Source organism: Catharus ustulatus, chromosome 20, assembly GCF_009819885.2.
Source record: "Catharus ustulatus isolate bCatUst1 chromosome 20, bCatUst1.pri.v2, whole genome shotgun sequence".
Taxonomy (NCBI): Eukaryota; Metazoa; Chordata; class Aves; order Passeriformes; family Turdidae; genus Catharus; species Catharus ustulatus.
In genome coordinates this window covers 2,097,062-2,115,970 of record NC_046240.1, presented here as the reverse complement: position 1 = coordinate 2,115,970, position 18,909 = coordinate 2,097,062, and the positions used below count along the sequence as shown (strand labels likewise).

The 18,909-nt window shown below is 45.2% G+C and overlaps 1 protein-coding gene across 1 annotated transcript; it reads right to left on the bottom strand.

The window, feature by feature from the left end:
* Positions 1-1,733: 1,733 nt before the first annotated feature.
* LOC117005182 (myosin heavy chain, skeletal muscle, adult-like) lies at positions 1,734-17,317 on the bottom strand. The gene is made up of 38 exons (XM_033076590.1): positions 17,111-17,317; positions 16,878-17,021; positions 16,627-16,783; positions 14,687-14,714; positions 14,477-14,588; positions 14,302-14,394; positions 14,109-14,172; positions 13,914-14,012; positions 13,704-13,807; positions 13,466-13,604; positions 12,727-12,845; positions 12,480-12,629; positions 11,743-11,913; positions 10,658-10,967; positions 10,430-10,503; positions 10,096-10,183; positions 9,884-10,001; positions 9,434-9,557; positions 9,211-9,347; positions 8,851-9,106; positions 7,820-8,062; positions 7,538-7,714; positions 7,307-7,452; positions 7,127-7,217; positions 6,649-7,038; positions 6,372-6,498; positions 6,076-6,194; positions 5,424-5,620; positions 4,893-5,076; positions 4,647-4,812; positions 4,349-4,473; positions 3,894-4,202; positions 3,589-3,792; positions 3,204-3,329; positions 2,939-3,109; positions 2,747-2,851; positions 2,509-2,604; positions 1,734-1,954 (listed from the first exon to the last, which is right to left on the bottom strand). The coding sequence occupies exons 1-38, from the start codon at positions 17,315-17,317 to the stop codon at positions 1,799-1,801; spliced, it is 5,826 nt and encodes a 1,941-aa protein (XP_032932481.1). The 3' UTR covers positions 1,734-1,798.
* Between the last annotated feature and the right edge of the window lie 1,592 nt (positions 17,318-18,909).

Below are 18,909 nucleotides of genomic sequence, written 5' to 3'. Positions count from 1 at the left end.
TTGTCCTATGGCCACAGGCCTAGGTAAATAGTCTTTCCACCTCTTATGAGCTGCCTTTACATATTGAAAACCTGAAATATGGTCTTCTCAGAGCCTTCTCCTCTCCATGCTGAGCCTGCGTACTAAGTAAGCCTTTCTTCATAGCAGAGGCATTCCAGGACTTGGATCATTTTTTGTAGCTTTGCACTGCACGTACCCCGCCTGATCCAGTTTCCTTTTTTTGTTGGGGGTCCCAGAGCTGAATACAGCACTACAGATGGCACCTCATGACAGCTCTTTACCTGGATGTCATTCCTTCCCACTGATATATCAACTGAACAATCCAGTTTGATGTTGTCTGCTTTATCAGTAGATTGAAAAACACATGCCCCAGCACACAAAAATATTCTCTTTCATTCTGTCTCTATCCGAGTAAAAGGCTTTTATAGAAGTGAGGAAGCCACAGGATAAGAAGGAAGCCTTGCTGAAAGGTTTTGAAGATCCGAGTCAAATATATCCACTGTATCTCTCTGTCCACATGCTCATTTATCCTCTCAAAGTTTTGTGTGTTTTTTAATCTATAAGGCTGACTGGAATTTAACAGTGTACTCCTTTTGGAAGGACATAAACCATCAGTTCCCCATACCAGTTCTTTCCCTGGAGGTGTTACATATGCTTGGTCCAGTACTCACTGGGAATTCAAAATCTGCAGCGAAATCTGTCCTAGGAGGCAGGGCCTGGGACTGAACATGGTAACTTTCTTCCCCTGCACTCAAGTCTTCATTATCAGTTTATATGGATCTCTGCTCAGGCTCAGAATCTGCCATTTAATTGCCCATCTTCATTACTGCTTCTTTTGCATATTGAATGGAAAATCATTAGTCTAGACAGGAAACGACAGTTACTAATGAACAGTTTTCCTTTCACTGCTGGACGACTGCAAGCTGCCTCTTCCCTTCTCACTGTCTACTCTGACCTCTCTTGCCATAGGCTAGTGATTGAGAGAAGCTCCTGCTGGCGTAAGGAAAACACCACATCAAACAGCTGGTCTTTCTCATCAGGAAAGAAAAATTCCCCAAGACAGGGCAGTGTTTCAGAAAGTAATGTGGCCAAAACTCAGCTTTTATAGACACTGATCTATTTCTAGAAACTAAAGGAATTCTCACAGAAATGCCACCAACCTTTTCCAGTTTTAATTCAAGTGGATGTAATACTCTTCATAGTCTTCTAATTAAATTCAAGAAGAAAAAAATAGTAGAGGCTAAAGACCACCTTCTGTCAACTGCACAAAAAAATGTGAACTCTTTGGGTTATTAGCACTCTATAAATCACTCTCTGAGGCCAGCAAAAGGAGCACCTCACATGTGACAATTGCAAGCTGGAAAGTGTTGAAGTGCGATAAGGGTGAATATATTATATTGTCTGGTGTACACCAGTAGGAAGAACTTGCAGGAGTCACAATCAGGAATTATTGTCCTTGATTGCTCTTCATGTGATGTTATTTTTCTATTCACACTTCAGTCACTAAGGAAAAAAGAAGGGATAAATTGTCAGGAAGTAGATGAAAAAAAGCTGCATTGTGACACAGAGATTATAAAACAAAACAGTGCAAAATTGTACCAAAAATGGTAATAAGGGTCTAAATAATAAAACCAGAAAGAAATAAAAAGTACTGCTCATGTTATGCACACAAAGGAATCTATGGGGTTTATTTTCTAGACATTAAAATGGTTCAAAACAAACACTGAAGAAAGAAGAAAGTGACAGAGGGTTCACATTTTGTGCAGCCCTCAGGTCATTTTTCTGCCTTCTGACATTCTCACTCCTCCTCTTCTATCTTTTTGCCATGAATGTCCCGGCTCTTGGCTCGGAGCTTGTTGACCTGTGACTCTGCAATGTCAGCCCGTTCCTCGGCTTCCTCCAGCTCGTGCTGGATCTTGCGGAACTTGGACAGGTTGACATTGGACAGCTCCTCCTGTGTATGGAAAGAGAATCAGGGGTCAGGAGCACAGGGCAGGGGTTTCACTCCTGCTGCAAGTCAGTCTAATGGGGCTGAAAATCTCCATTCCCCTCCCACCACTGCTCACACATCAGCCTCACACAGAGCTCCTCATCCTCCCCTTTTCAGGGCCCTGCTGGGACAAGCTTCACCAGGGCTGCAATTTCATAATTTCAATTTGTCATTTCTATATTTACTCTCACACTACGGGTCTGTATGAGTTATTAGCCTTCTGTTGCTGACTATTAGCAGAGATTCAGGAACTTGTCAATCAGTGGGTGTGGCCCCTGAGTTTGTTTATTCTGGCCTCCTGTGTGAAACAGGCTGCAGAGGTTCCCTTAATGAAGCTCCCTGACTGCAGGGTGCCCAGAGCTCACCAAGGCCTCATGATACAAGAGCAAAACAGCGTGGCCAAGTTGGTTGTGTCTCAGGAGTTTCTTTCATCCTCCTCTCCTGGTATGCAGCCTTATTTAATGTGTGTCCTGCCCCAATGGAATGTGGCCTTTGCCCATTCTCCAAGCAATACTTACAGCTTCCTCAGCTTGTCTCTTGTAGGATTTCACTTTCATTTGCAGCTTGTCCACCAGATCCTGCAGCCTGAGGACATTCTTCCTGTCTTCCTCAGACTAGGGAGGTTGGTAAACAGGATAGAGATTCAATTCATGGTCCTCCATCATGCAAGGGTAACAATTCCCCTTGGGGATGGTGTGTGCAGAATGTGACTCACTGTGAGAAAACCCTGTCGGAGCAGGAGACCTCCTGCCTTACCTGGTAGGTCAGTTCCTTCACCCTCCGCTCGTACTTGCGCACTCCCTTCACGGCTTCAGCACTGCGCTTCTGCTCAGCATCAACCTCCCCTTCCAGCTCCCGCACCTGCAAGGACAAGCCCATCCCTGCAGCTTCCCTGGCAATGTCTCTCCAAGGACACGCTCACTCAGGCACAGCCCCAGCCCTACACACCCTGGCTTCCAGCTTCTGGATCTGCTTCTTCCCTCCCTTCAGTGCCAGCTGCTCGGCCTCTTCCAGACGGTGCTGCAGATCCTTCACTGTCTGGTCCAGGTTCTTCTTCATCCTCTCCAGGTGGGCACTGGTGTCCTGCTCCTTCTTCAGCTCTTCTGCCATCATGGCTGCCTGGTCAGAGCAAAGGGTCAAAGCCATTTTAGGGCTGGAGATATTTTGGGCAGATCACATTCACCATCAGCAAGGCCAGGAGCACCCAACTCACATCTGTGATGGCTTTCTTGGCCTTCTCCTCAGCATTGCGGGCTTCCTGGATGGTATCCTCCATTTCACTCTGGATCTGGGAAATGTCTGTTTCCAGCTTCTTCTTGGTGTTGATCAGGCTGGTGTTCTGTGCAACAGGAAAGACAGGATTCCTACTGTCAAACCAAATGCCTCCACATTAAGGCCTGAAAATGTGTGTAGAGTTTAGGAAAGTCTTTAGTGCAAGAGATTTCTTTAGCACAAAACTAGATATTGAGGGTTGGTTGGAGGGGACATATTGCAGCACACTTCTTCAAATATTTACCAAGTAACCACTTGCAAGATGAATAATAAGTTAATTATTTGTTATCACTTATGAATGGGAATAATTTCCAGTAGCGCCTGACCTGGCTGTGGAGGAGCTGTGCACGTTCAGTGGCATCCAGAAGCTCCTGCTCAGCCAGTTTCCTTGACCGCTCTGTCTGCTCCAGGGCTGCCCGGAGCTCCTCAACTTCAGCCTGCAGCAGGTTTGCTCTGCGCTCCACCATGGCCACCTGCTCCTTCAGGTCATCCTGTGTCCTGAGAGCATCGTCCAAGTGCAGCTGGGTATCCTGGAAAGAGAGACAAGAGAAATTGCCAGGCGTCAGTGGGTACTTGAGTGGCAAAGAACTCAGGGATTTAATTTCTCTTTCTCTAGCTCTGCTGAACAGACCTTGAGCACTGCCTGGGTGTTTCTCAGGTTCTTCTGTGCCTCTGCAGCCTGGCGGTTGGCATGGCTCAGCTGGATCTCCATTTCATTCAGATCTCCCTCCATCTTCTTCTTCAGCCTCAGGGCTTCATTCCTGCTCCTGATCTCAGCATCGAGGGTACTCTGCATGGACTCCACAATTCGGAGGTGGTTTCTCTTCAGCTGGTCAATCTCCTCATCTTTCTCTGCTATCTTCCTGTCAATCTCAGACTTCACTTGGTTGAGCTCAAGCTGCAGACGCAGGATCTTCCCCTCTTCATGTTCCAGGGAGGCCTGCACAATTTAGTATGAAGAGTGTCTTACATTCTAAGTAATCTTAGCAGTCCCACAAGAAAGGTAGGCTTACTTTTCTGCAGTCTCTCCAAAGAACTACACCCATACTCCTAAATGGGCACACCATTTATTAGCCTTCTGTGTACCTCAGCTTCCTCCAGGGAGGCTTGCAGTTCAGATTTTTCCTGCTCAATCTGCTTCTTCACTTTCTCCAGCTCATGAATCGCCTTTCCTCCCTCAGCAATCTGCTCTGTGAGGTCAGAAATCTCCTCTGCAAGGAAAGGTGAAAAGCAGCATGGTCAGGCACAGAGCTGAATGGAGAAAGGCTCTGGTGCATCAAGGGGCCAGGCATGTTCTTATCCCTGCAGGCCCAGAGCCGTTAAGTGTGGCAGAGAGACAAGCTTGTGAGAAAGGGCAGCGAGGAGCAGAGGGCCAGGGACTTACGCTGCAAATTCTTGTTCTCCCTCTTCATTGTCTCCAGGTGGTCCAAGGACTCCTCATAGGCATTCTTCATCTTGAACAGCTCCGTGCTGAGAGAGCGAGACTCCTTCTGGGAGGCCTCCAGCTCAGCTTGTGTTTCCTCATACTTCTGCTTCCATTCTGCCAGGATCTGCAGAGAAACGGCCTGTGAGTAGGGCTGTGGCCATCCCGGGGGCATGCTCTGGCCAGGAGTGCTGGAGGCCAAAAGACCTTGTCAAAGTTCTTCTGCTTCTTATCCAGAGCAGCGCAGGCAGCATTGGATCTCTCCACATCAATCATCAGGTCCTCCACTTCATTCTGCAGCCTCTGCTTTGTCTTTTCCAGGGAGGCACATTTGGCATTCACAGCCTCAACATGTTCCTCTGCATCCTGCAGACGCTGGGCCAGTTTCTTCCTGGAGGAGAGAAGCAGAGTGCCACGTTAGATATTGGAAGGAGAGCTGTTCTATACTGTCATGAGAGGGCAGCTTGTCATTTTGGGGGTTTTGAGCCAAGCACTTTTCACAGCCACAAAAGGATGTGTCAACTATGGAAGATTAGGCTTGTCTTAGCATTTTTAAAGACTGAATTCTAATCTGCACTTTTTCTCAGCCTCCCTCTCTCCCTTTTTTTTACAAAGACAGTATATAATTTCCACCATCCCATTCTTGCCTAAACCCACTCTCTTAGACATCAGAGAATCTAATTTCCCTTGACCAGTTTCAGTCTTCTCCCATCATTTACCATCCTGCTTCCCACATACTTGGCCTCCTCGAGCTCCTCCGTGCGCTGAATCGCATCTGTCTCGTATTTGGTTCTCCACTGGGCCACTTCGCTGTTGGCCTTGGACATGGCTCGCTGCAGCTCCCCCTTGGCCTCCTGCTCCTCCTCATATTGTTCCCGGAGCAAGTCACAGTCATGGCGAGCGGACTGCAGGGCGTGGGCCAGGGCGTTCTTGGCCTGTGGGGACATTGGCTTTGGTAACCTGAATACCTATATTGAAATGCCTCTTGACTGTGAACTTGACATAGAAATTGGAATGAAAGTCCAAATGGGAATATGTAAATCTTGGAGCTGGTGATGCCCTCACTGACACATTCTGGAGCATCAGGACACATTAGTGACAGCTCCTCTGGGGACACTAATCTGCTGTTTGTGTAAATATGTAGCTGAATCATGTCTTAGAGAGGATTATAAGAATCTTGTGGAACCCTAGTGGATGACTTCCTCTGGCACCTAAAGTATTCTGCTTCCTTCCCTCTCTAGATTAAGAGTGGGGAGTTGTGCATTAGTGCCGTTCCCTGCAGCCCTGTGTGTGTTTAGGGAAGGAACACTGGAGCAGTCTAGTGTTAGACAGGATTCTGCAGATGCTTTTGGGGGTCATGTAGGCTGAGGACACTAGGGTACTTTCAGACCTTGATTTCTTCCTCTAGATGTCTCTTGAGTTCTTCAATCTGTTGGGTAAATCCTTGCTTGCCCCTAGACAGCTGAGAAATCAGAGCATCTTTCTCCTCCACCTGGCGGGAATATTCACCTGGGAAGGGAAAAAGAAAAAAGGAAGCACACTGTTCCTCCTATGACACCTTCTGCTTGTAAAGCCACGTAACCAGGAATGGCCTGGAGGCCTTATAGTAGCTGCCACCCTGCACCCTCTGGCTTGCCCAGGGCATGCAGCTCCAGCCATTGAACTTTGGGCATGAGGATGTCTCACCCGACTCTGTCTGCAGACGAGCTCTTTGCGTATTGAGGTCGTTGATCATGCGCTGATTCTGCTCCTCCTTTGTTTTAAGCTCACTCAGCTGATCTTCCAGTGTGCGGCACATCTTCTCCAGGTTGGCCTAGAGAGAAAAAACGGGAAAGGGAGAAGAGATGATGGTCTGCACTCTGCCTTATTGTCACAATGGGGATTTTTTTCTGGAAATGTGCCTGGTAGAGGCAGCTTTTCTGCCACACTTGCCCCTGTCAGCATTTACTCCTGCAATCCATACCTTGGCTTTGGAGACAGACTCCATGTTGCTGGCCAAGTCATCAATTTCCATCTTCAGCTCACTCTTCTCCTTCTCCAGCTTCTGCTTCACACGTTGCAGGTTGTCAATCTGCTCCCCCAGCTCAGCTGTGCTGTCCGCGTGCTTCTTGCGCAGGGCAGAAGTTGTGGCTTCGTGCTGCAGTGTGGCCTCTTCCAGGTCACGGCGCATCTTCTGGAATTCTGCCTCACGCTTCTTGTTCATCTCGATCTGAGCTGCTGTGGCCCCTCCTGCTTCTTCCAGGCGCTCACTGATCTCCTCCAGCTCCCTGGACAGGTCAGCCCGATGCTTCTCTGCTTTAGCGCGAGAGGTTCGCTCTGCCTCAATTTCCTCCTCCAGCTCCTCAATACGAGCCTGCAGAACAGCAGGGACCCTTCACACCTGTGCCCTCCTCCTGCCTGAGCTGAGCCTGAGCAAGGCAGGGGAAGGAACAGACACTTGCCTGCAGCTCCTTGATCTTCTTCTGAAATTGCATACCCAGGGCTTGTTCATCCTCAATCTTGCTCTGGATCTGGCTGATTTCAAAGTCTTTCCTTTGGGCAAAATTAACCATATGTTAGAGCTCAAAGAAAAAAGACAAGTGCTGCAGGCCAGCACTCAGGTGCCCCAGAGCCACACTTACTTCTTCAGTTTCTCATCCAGCTGCTGCTTATCATTCTCCAAATCCATGATGCTGTCCTGGGCCAGCTTCAGGTCTCCTTCCAGTTTCCTCTTAGCTCTCTCCAGGTCCATGCGCAGTTTCTTCTCTTGCTCCAGGGACCCTTCCAGCTAAACACAACAAGACCATCAGTGCTCTACCAGCCAGGTTGGACTCCATACCTGTCCTGTTCCTGCTCTATGTCTGTGTGCTTACATCATCCACTTGCTGTTCCAGCTTGGTCTTGGCTTTGGTCAGAGTATTGACTTTGTCCTCCTCTACCTGCAGGTCATCCAGGGTCTGCTGATGGGCCTCTTGGAGGGCTTTCTTCTCTTTTGTCAGCTTGGCAATGGTCTCGTCCAGAGCTGCCATCTCCTCAGTCAGGTTTTTCACCTTAGAGAAGAAGGCAGCAAATGTAAGTAAAGGAAGTAGCTATACAGGTCCTGTAATAGCACAGGGCTCTTTTCCAGAGTGCAAGTGACAGGTTCTGCCTCATACCTTGTTTTCTGTGGCATGTTTTTCCTTCTCCACCTTGGCCAGTGTTAGCTCAAGGTCATCAATGTCTTTCTTCAGCTCTGAACATTCATCCTCCAGTTTTCTCTTCTTGGCTGTCAGCTCAGCATTAATTTCCTCTTCTTCTTCAGCTCTTTCAGTCGCCTCCTTAATTTTGGCTTCCAGCTGGATTTTGGTTTTGATGAGCTGGTCACACCTTTCCTCAGCATCAGCCAAGCTATCTGCTTCCTGGTGGGGAGACAGATTTTTTTGTGTTCCAATGTTCTGAACTTTCTCTACTCTGCCTTTTTTATCACTGAGTAGCATCTGAACCTGACCTTCAGGTCCAAAAATAAATGGATCTTGAGTTGTGTCTAGTGGGAAACCTCGTCATCTGGAATCAATATTGATTCCAAAGTTTTTTTGTCTCCTAAATGTGTCTCCCTGGGTGACTAGCTATGAGAATGCCTCATGCACACACAAGCAGAATGGAGAAGGGGTTACTTCAGTTTTTATCTTCAGCAGGAACAAAGGCTTGGAGTATTTTTCTCATGTAAAAATATATAATACCTTATTCTGTCTAATTGACTAGTTAACGTCATAGTATTTGAGCAATAGAAGATTTATGAGAATACTTCAATAGGGAAAATGTTGCTTTCTTTGGTGAAACTGCTTTTTTTCTAATTGAGTTTTGAGGAAAATTGGGTCCTTCTCATGTTTGATTTTACTGTGTTATACGGAAGCACTTTGAAAATTATTTCTCTTCCAGGTCCAAGTTTTCTGCCATTCAGTACACACTGGCTGGTGTTACATGGCTCTGTCCTCACACAACAGCAATGGTGAGTGCCATGTGGGTCTGCCAGGAGTCTCGCTATGCCCCTGCCAGTGCCTGTTTGCTCCACAGTAGAGTGCCTCAGAGAGTGTGATTTAGACTGTTTTCTCCCACCCATTAATTCCTGTGAGTCTCTGTCTGGGACAAGAAGCATTCTGACAATATATCATTCTTTTTCCAGGGAAAAATGAACAATGATACTCACTGCCTGCACTTGGAGCTGCAGGTCATTTTTCTCTTGCACCAGGGCCACCATTTTCTCCTCTAGCTCCTTCCTCTTTGCCTCAGACTTTGCAAGCTCCTCCTTGGTTTTCTCAAACTCTTGTTTCATGTTGGCCATTTCCTTCTCAGACTCTGCACTCTTCAGCAAGGGCTTGATCTTGAAGAACAGCTTCATCCATGGCCAGTGTTTGACATTCATGAATGCACGAATGTTGTACTGGATACAGTAGATGGAATCCCTGAAAGCAAATCCACATGATTATTGAATATCCTGTGTCTGGTGAATTTCAACTCAATTATCCAACTATTGTTAGAACATAACAAAGGAGTGAGAAGTATCTACCTCCGCTCCACCATTCTCCTGTACTCCACTCTCATCAGGAAGCCCCTGGACCTGGCTTGTATCATGGTCATAATCTCTGCCAGTTTCTCATCTCTCATCTCCTCTAGCACACCTATCAGTCCAGCTTTGAAGAACACCTTGAGAAAGGCAAGATTGCAATGCATCAGAGTTGGGTAGAGCATTATTGCAGCACACTGTATTTAAATACAGAACTTCATTCTACCTTGGTGTGACCAAATCTGTACTGGGTGTGGTCGACATCAATAGACCCAAGAAGCTTCTCTGAAGCCTTCTTGTTATCCATAAACTGACCGTCTGGAATAGCACTGGCATTAAGTACTCTGTATCTGTAGAAGATAGCAGAACAATAAGAAATCAGCTATTCTGAACTCATCACTGTGATTGAACTGCACAACCTACTCAGCAACAGCTGAATAATATCACGTAGAGAGAGCATTCATTCAAGACAATTTGTTGCAAGTCTTGATAGACATTGCAAGCGAGTACAAGAACCTTTCATACCATTAACTCAGAGTCCAAGTGAATCCTCACAATCAGCATAAAACACATCATAAATTCACAGTAAAACATGACAATATAAAATGTAAAGATTATTAAGATGATCAGGCTCTTCAGCTTGGTCTGAGTGGGCAGAGAGATGTAGAGCTCTTACCTCTGTTTGAAGTCAGCATAGAGGACTCTGCTGGGGAAGCCTTTCCTGCAAATCCTGATCCCTTCCAGCACGCCGTTACAGCGCAGCTGGTGCAGCACCAGCTCGTGCTCCATGGCACCTGACAAACACCACCATTAGTCACTGCCCTGCTGTTTGACACTCAGGAGAAGAACTTCTGCTGCTCAAGCTTTCCTTCTCTTGGCTTGACTTACCAGGTGTTTTAGTTTCATTTGGGATGATGCACCGTACAAAATGGGGGTGAGTGCTTCTCAAGTTAGTCATCAGTTTGTTTAAATTCTCCTGTGAGATTACAAGGAGATGTCCAACTTTAATCTAATAAGAACCTCATGCTTGTCTATGATGTACATAAAAAAACTGAGTCTTTCTCTGTCTAGAACTATAGGAAATACATTCTGTTGGTGTAAACATTGTATACATATGAATCAGAGACTTAGTGAATTACAGGCCTATCTTCTGACTGCAAATTCACTGAACTCCTATGTTATTTAAGGGGATATTTAAATGAGGAATTAATTCTGTTCTTACCCTGAAGAGAGCTGAGACAGTCTGGAAGGAAGAACCCTTCTTCTTGCCTCCCTTCTTGCCACCACCACCAGCATCTGAAAATCAAAGAAAAGAAAAAAAGTTTAATAATATGGACAATATGTAATGGATACTACAGAACATAAAGCCACTTTATATTTCTAAAATTTGCAGCTTTAATGCTGAGAAAACTTTGTCTCACATTAAAAATACAATTTCTAAAAAACTGACCGGCATCTGCTCCACCATAGTTGGCAAAGAGTAAAGCCAGGGTCTTCAAAGATGATTTCTGGTACAGCCCAATGACAGTTTCATTCAGAGGGTCCTTGTTCTTCTCCAGCCAGCCAGTGATATTGTAGTCCACTGTGCCAGCATAGTGCACCAGGGAGAAGTGGGCCTCAACCTTGCCTTTGGCAGGCTTGGGCTTCTGGAAGTTGCTGGACTTGCCCAGGTGCTGGTCATAGAGCTTGTTCTTGAAAGAGGTGTCAGTTGCCTTGGGGAACATGCACTCCTCTTCCAGGATGGAGAAGATGCCCATGGGCTGGGAGAAATCACAAGAAATGACAAGGAAAGATTAAAATGGAAATGTTCAAGATCACTTTGGATGTGATGTTCATCTGCCTGGTCTAGTGGAAGGAGTGCCTCCCCATGGTAGGGGATTGGAACAAGAGGTTCTTTATGGTTCCTTCCAACCCAAACCATTCTGTGATTCTATGACAATGACAAAAGGCCTGTGCTATGAACATCAAAGACTGGTTGTGCTCTTGGCAGCATCTCAGCCTGGATGAAAGCCAGGAGTTACTCTCACTTGAAGACTTTATTTCTGCAGTCCCTTGCCTCCCTGCAGCCTATCATCATGGAACTGGTAGGAACTCGTCTGTCCAGCTCACATGACAATTGGGTATGGAATTGGGGGAGTAAGGGTAAAGAAAAAAAAATAAAGGGGAAAACAGCCACAAGGGGCTCTGTAGCTTGGGGAGGTCAGGTGATATGATATTTATTTCTCAAATTTGGCTGTGAACTTTGGTTCTGAGCCTTTGGAAAAGGAAGAAAAGAAGACTGTATCAGGTTTGTTTATAGAAGTCTGTTGATGGGAGTCCATGTTACTTTTCCATGCTTGAAGACTAGATGATGCAGACTGATGACACATATATGCATTTCCCCATTTCTCTTCCCCAGACTAAACTAAGTTTCTGTGCAAAATACTTTCCTTAACTGATGCTACAAGTCTGACTGTGAGTTCTTTCTGAGCTGACTATGGATCAGAAACAGCACAGCATTCCAACAGCCATTATATTCCTGCATGGGAAAGGTACCTTCTCAATGAGCTCAATGCAGGCAGCCAGGTCCATGCCAAAGTCAATGAACTCCCATTCAATCCCTTCCTTCTTGTACTCCTCCTGCTCCAGCACGAACATGTGGTGGTTGAAGAACTGTTGCAGTTTCTCATTGGTGAAGTTGATGCACAGCTGCTCAAAGCTGTTGAACTGCCCAAAGCAAGGAAAGGTGCACAGATTCTCAAGGTGTGCCAAAACCATCAGCCTTTGCTGCCATTCTCCTAAGGCTGCCTAAAGTTGAAACACCCGTCCCAACCCTACAGTACCAGCATATGTTTCCTTAGCAGGCCTTCTACCTAACACTCACTGGCCTTGAAGGACATTTTCATTATTACTTTGCAGGTCAAACCAAAAGTTACAATTCTTTTTCACTGTGCTACTACACTGCAAATCTTTGCTAAGCTCAGTAGCTCCATTGGTATCAGCTCTTTGAGCTGTGGGACAGTAGAAACCTCCTCAGAGTCCCACCCAAGAAGTTCCCTGGCCTCAGATCAATAATCTGGGTCTTTCTGTGTTCTGACACTGAAGTCCTTGCATCATCACTGCATTCATAGCACAGGACACATGCTGTGAACTTGCCCAGACCACTATGTTGACAAGAGCATCCACCCCTTTGGCTCACAGCTATGTGAGCCTTAGTCCTCTATGTGTTTCTGAGTCCTCATGACCCCTCCTTGCCCATTGCTTGATTGTGCTGTCAAATCCTTGCTCCTTACATCAAAGATCTCAAAGCCAGCAATGTCCAGGACACCAATAAAGTATTGCCTGGGCTGCTTCGTGTCCAGCTGTTGGTTGATGCGAACAACCATCCACAGGAACATCTTCTCAAAGACAGCCTTTGCTAGGGCACCCACAGCATTGTTCACCTGGTGCAGAGAAGACAGGACTAGAGTTACCTCTGAGGGATAAACCAAAATGTGCGTATACTCCTTCAAGCTGTGCATTGCAACTGTCAGATGTTACCTGTGTCACGTTTTGACCTTTGGTCACATATTCATTCCCAACCTTGACTCGGGGGTAACACAAGGCCTTGAGAAATTCAGCTGAGTTAAGGCCCGTTAGGTAGGCAGCCTTGTCAGCCACTAGAAGTGGGGAAAGAGAGAAAAGCATTTGTTTAGGGACAATCTCGACAATTCGGGTGGTGTGAACAACTCTGCTGTTCATGTTCTAGGAAGAACATTTATCTCATCCCATACAGAAGGCCTGTGAAGGAATGCAAGTTCTGGACACTACTGATGGTCTTCTTTGAAAGCAAGAACAAGTATGGCTTGGATAGCAAGAGGCTGAACCTGGAATTTCCCAGAAGAACAACAAAAGCCTCTAGCAAGACATAAGGCAAGGGCCATTCTCTTTCTGTGGGAAGGGGATTTCTGGGTAGCACAGCTTGCAGGAGTTATTTCTCCAGAAACACAATTGCTCATCTGGGTGCCTCAGTGCTTGGAGGTTTTCAAGAGACACAGAGAGAGCTATCCTATGTTGTAATTGAAGTTCCTGCTTTCAGGCAGCTTGTGTTTGGGGAGCCACCATTGGATAGAATAATGGAACTTCCCATGACTAGGAGAGCAACTCTGCAGTTAGAGGGACTGGCAGCAGAAATGGAATTCTCAATGCCCACAACTACAGTGTGCCTCTGGAGGCTAACATATCACCTCTGGAGGCAGAGAAGGTCTTGGCACAAATCAGCCCCTGAATTTGCTGATACCTTCAGTGCCATCAGGCTCTGCCTGCTCCTCTCGTTGTTTCTGCTTGAACTTCAGGTTCCCATAGTGCATGACAGCCCCTGTCAGCTTGTAGATGGCCGTTTTCTCATCAGCAGTGAAACCCAGGATGTCAATGGCACTCTGCAGTCAAAATAATGAATTCAAAAATGTGTCCTTAATGGGGCAGAGATGTAACCATCAAGACATGTCCTGTGAGTAAGTTGTTGCTGTGTTACTTACATCTGTAGCCATGAGCTCCTCTTGGTCATCAATGCTGGGGACAGTGACCTCCCCTTGACTCACAAAGTGGAAATCAAAAGGGTTGGTGGTAATGAGGAGCATTTCTGAAAGCAGGAAGAGGCAAGGCATAGGCTTACTTTAGCCAATCAGGGCAGAGAGGGAACTGTTCTTCAGTGATCAACCCCAAAAAGCCATAATGCTCCTTCCTACCAATTAGCTCCGGCTTCTTGTTGGACATGATCTGATAAAAGATGTGATAGCTCCTTTCCGCCGGTAGCTGGAAAGTGACTCTGGACTTCTCCAGCAGATCTGCCCAAAAAGATTGAAAGAGTTAGGCACTTGTGGGAATGTACATGGGTGTGGGGATTTGGGAAGGGATGGGAGCAGTCCAGGAGAATATCTTACAAGTTTCAATGTCAGCAGAAGCCAGTTTGCCTGTGGCCCCAAAGTGGATTCTGATGAATTTGCCCTGTTAAGCAGAAGCAGCAGCAAGTCAGCCTGGATGTGTTCTGCTGATGTCTCCTTTGCATGAAGAACTGCTCAGGCATCATTTGTGAGGCCATGACGGGGAGAGATTTTATGCAAAGCAAGAACTCACAAAGCGTGAGGAGTTGTCGTTCCTCACGGTCTTGGCGTTTCCAAAGGCCTCCAGCAGTGGGTTGGCGCTGATGATTTGATCCTCAAGCGTTCCCTGCAGGGGAATTATTCAGTGACTGTGTTTATTTGATAGGGCAAGGACATGCCAAGCATTCAGTCTGTTCTTCCTGACTCACCTGCATTTGGCCTGGCTTCTCCTCCTTCTTCTTTTCTCCACTGGCTGCAATTGTTGCAAAGTACTGGATGACACGCTTTGTGTTCACAGTTTTCCCGGCCCCGGATTCTCCGCTGCCAAAGCCAAGAGAGAAGCAGAGGGTGCATGGTCAGGCAGGAGGTGCCCTGGCACCAGGTAGCCCTGCAGGGACCCGTGCAGGGGGTGTACGTACGTGATCAGGATGGACTGGTTCTCCCGATCTGTGAACAAGGCAGAAGAAATTATTATTAATGAACTACAAATAGGCAGCTAATTCATTTTATAAACCCATACGCTTTCACCCATTTTGAATATTTTTATGTTCCCAGCTGCAGTTTGGAAGGTCATATCTCAACCCCCCAATTGTGCCAGGTGTAGTACACATGCTTTTCTTTTTCTGGATATTGTCTTCATGTCACACTTCCTTTTGTTTATGAAAATGATTGCAACTTTGGATCCGTTTTGCAGAGTTACTGATTAAATGGTCTATCAGTAAGCTGAATTAAACTGGAGCATGTGCTTCTCATAAACTCTATTACATAGGAATAACCACTCCTGATCAGTCCACAAGACCCTCTAAATGTTTTTTATGTTGGTTCCCAGTTGATTGTTGCTAAACATCATAAACATGCAGTAACCTTTACCAGTGTAGTCTATAATATTGAAATTTTGGTACTTTCCATGCTAGAATTAATGTATCTCTTTTCAGTAGCTTGAGCTGAGTTTGTTTCCCACAATTTCATATATTTGTTTTATTAACCCATGCTCACTTCTTTTTGTGTTCCATTGTTATGCTCAGTTTTTGAACCACTTAACCATGATGTAAAAGATATGTTCCTGGTGTTGAGCTTGTTTCATCGTGTACTCTATCTTGTCTTTCATCTTCTCCTTGTCATACATAATTTTAAAGTAATAAAAATCAAATCTTCTTTCTAGAGTTACCAGAACTGCCTGTCCTACCTTCGAGAAACCTTTTCATCTTCTTCTTGACCTGTTCCATTTTACTACATTCTTTAGTGAAGAAGGAAGCCTGAAAATGCTTAAAGCACACCAAGTGCAGATATCCTTTGTGTAGCATCCACGATACAGCAATGCTTTCTGTTTTGATCTCTGCTTCTTGCTCAGTGATCTCCAGGTTTCAGCTTTTTATTTTTTAGATTTATGATCTCTGAGACAAAATTTTGAAGCAGTATTAGAAGATACTTATAAACCCTCTTGGCAATGAGAGTTTTTCCCCAGTGGCATTTGTTTTACACTCTTATTGACAAAAACTTCTTGCAACTTCACTGAGTAAGAGCTTAATGTAATAAATTCCCTCTGAAATTCTTCATTGTTAATCTTCATTTCTGCTGACCTTAAGAACTTAGTCAAATCAGAGATATTTTCATCATTTCCAGATTATTTTTTTTAAATGTTGAACACTTGAAGGCCAGAACAAGCCTTTTTAAAGCCCTCTGAGATCTGTCATTTGCACAGTGTTCCATCCAGCTCAACATCCATTTGTCCAGTCCTCACTCCCTGTGTTTGTCTATGAGGATATAATGAGAAACAGCATCAAAACCCTTCCTGAAATTCAGGTAGGCAATATCCAGTGCTCTCCCTTCATGTCTCCATGCAGTTGTCCCATTGTAGAAAGAAATCAGGTTGGTTAAGCATAATTTTCTTTTGGTGAATCCATGCTGACTACTCCTGATCAATATCTTGTATTCTGCATTCACAGAGATAGCCTCTAGGATAGCCATTCCAACACTCAGGTGAGGCTGACAGGCCTGTAGTTCCTTGGATCTTCCTTTTTGCCCTTTTTAAAGACCTGTGACATTTGCTTTCTTCCAGTCCTAACACACATCTCCTGATTGCCATGACCATTTCAAGGTGAATGAGAGAGGCCAAGATATGATGTCCTTCAGTTCCCTCAGCACTTGCAGGTGTACCCCATTAGAATGAACTTGTGCATATCAAGGTTTGACTAAATGATATCTAACCTGATCCTCTTCAAACAAGGGAAAGTTGTCATCATTTCCAATGACAAGAGAGCATGAAACCTCACAACCATTAAATTGAACTATGAAAAGACATTTTCCCCTTTTTGAGTGTTCGCAGCCAAGTGATTGTAAAGAAAATCATAAAACTCACCAGTCAGCATGAACTGATAGGCGTTGTCAGAGATGGAGAAGATGTGTGGAGGGGCCTCCTGGCGCTTCTTGCCTCGGTAGGCCAACACCACCTCGGGGTTGTACACCGGCAGCCACTTGTAGGGGTTGACAGTGACACAGAAGAGACCCGAGTAGGTCTGTGAGGAAGGGACACAGCACGTTGGCTTCCCCTGAGCCTGGCCCAGCAGCTCCTGAGGCTGCCCAGAGGAAGCTGCTGCTGCTGCCACTTACGTAGATCATCCAGGCTGCGTAACGCTCTTTGAGGTTGTACAGCACAGCGGGTTCGTGGAGGTGGGTCATCATGGCCATGTCCTCGATTTTGTCATACTTGGGAGGGTTCATGGCAAAGATTTGATCTTCTTTCACGGTCAGAGTCTACCAAGAAAACAGAAAGATCCACATGTACCATCTAGAAGCTCAAAGTGGGGATCAAATGTTTTCCTTCAGCCTTGTTTTTGACTCACCTCTCCCCCTTCAGTCTTGACAGTGACTTTGCCTGCATCCCTGCTCTCAATTTTGCCTTTCACAAAGGATTCTTTAGGATGAACCACAAAGACAGATGTCTTGGCATCAAAAGGTTTGTTTTGGGCCTCAATTCTCTCCTTCTCTGATTTTCGGAGGTAAGGAGCTGCCTCCCCAAAACAAGCTAACTCAGCATCTGCAGAGGTCATGTCTGCACTTTACTGAAGCCACATCAGCAAAGAACCTTGAGGGAGAAAAGAAATGTAACATGAATTGATTATTAATGTACCTTCCTTCCAAGGACAGCTTTTCTAATGCTTTAAAATTGAGTGCTTACGAGAACTGCTAAAACTACCAAAAATTGCCTTCCTTATGTTTAATGATTTAAACCTAGAAGAGAAAAATATTCTTTTCTCCATAAATAATATATAATAACCTTGGAAAAAATTATTTTATTTGTGTCTTTGAGATTTTTCTTTGGCATTATGTCATATTTGAGAATATTAATTATGTTAACTTTTTAATTCTACTATTTTTTTTAATGTATAAATAGAATAGATGCTATAGCCTTAAAAGCAGATGGAAAAACTTACTTGGAAACCAGTTTCAAAGGAAAAAAATAACATGCATAATATGCAATAATGTGGATACCTAATACCTAGATCCAGTGCACTTACCTTGAAACTTTTCTAGTAGACAGGGCAGACCGCTGCAAGGACACTTTTATAGAGTCTGTTTGGCAGATGCTCCAGATTCTTCCCCTTTCTTCGGTCAAAACATTTTTTGGCAAACATTCTTTGGCAAGGCATTGTCTGGCAAACTGAACTAAAGGCAAAATTGTCATTTGATTTAATAGGATATATTTAGAAATGTTTTGTATCTTACCAATGCTGTGAATGTATTGACTATAAATAATTTGTCTAGAGACACAAGGACAGAAGTTCAGTTAGTCAAGGCATTTGGAAAATTTGGATGTAGCACGAATGAACTATACTGCTGCATTTCCAATGGTTTCCCTATGTACTCAAGACAGATTTTTATTACATGACTGTGGTGTTACTCAGATACATCCTCAGACCAGCATTTCCATCACTGTCACTGGAGCTCCTTTAAGCATGCTCTTCCCTGGTCATTGGCATTTTGATTGTTAAAAGTCTGGTGAAGAGCAGAGAGACAAGGTCAGTAAATGTGATCCAAGAAGACATCCAACATCAATCATTGGTGTGGGCATGAAAAGCTTGTTCCAAGCATGAGCATGCAACTTTCTGGAGTTGCAAGCCAGAGCTCAGCCCTGAGTTCCCTGTGCAAGGCAGGGGGAAGCTGGCGGAAACACCCTCTGCCCTGAACAGGAGGAGCTCAGAAACAACCTGTCTAAAAGAGTGAGTGCAGAGGGGCATCAGAAATTCTATGTCTGCACAGTCTCTGACTTCCAGGGACCTACAGAACTTAGAGGATACATTAGAGAATGGTTTGGGTTGGAAGGAATGTTAAAAGAATAATCTAGTGCAACACCACTGCTGTAGGCAGGAATATCTTTGACAAGATCAGATTGCTCAAAGTCCCATTCAGCCTGGGCTTGCACACTTCCAATGATTCCAGGGGCATTCCCTTATTCTGGAGCCTGTGTCTCACTGGCTTCTTTAAAAATGTCACTTTTATTTCCAACCAGAATCTGTCTTCCCTCCAGTGTGTTGACTGGAACACATGGCTTGGTATTATCAGCAAACTTGCTGATAGTGCCCTCAATCCCACTGTCCATGTTCTTGACCAATATGTTAAATAATTCTGGTTTCAAAACAAC

Coding starts and splice junctions, on each gene's coding strand:
- LOC117005182 (XM_033076590.1), bottom strand. CDS start 17,317: ATGACCTCTGCAGATGCTGAGTTAGCTTGTTTTGGGGAGGCAGCTCCT. Junction 14,173..14,301: donor ACGACAACTCCTCACGCTTT/GTGAGTTCTTGC, acceptor TCTGCTTAACAG/GGCAAATTCATCAGAATCCA. Junction 4,813..4,892: donor AGCAGAAGAACTTTGACAAG/GTCTTTTGGCCT, acceptor GTTTCTCTGCAG/ATCCTGGCAGAATGGAAGCA.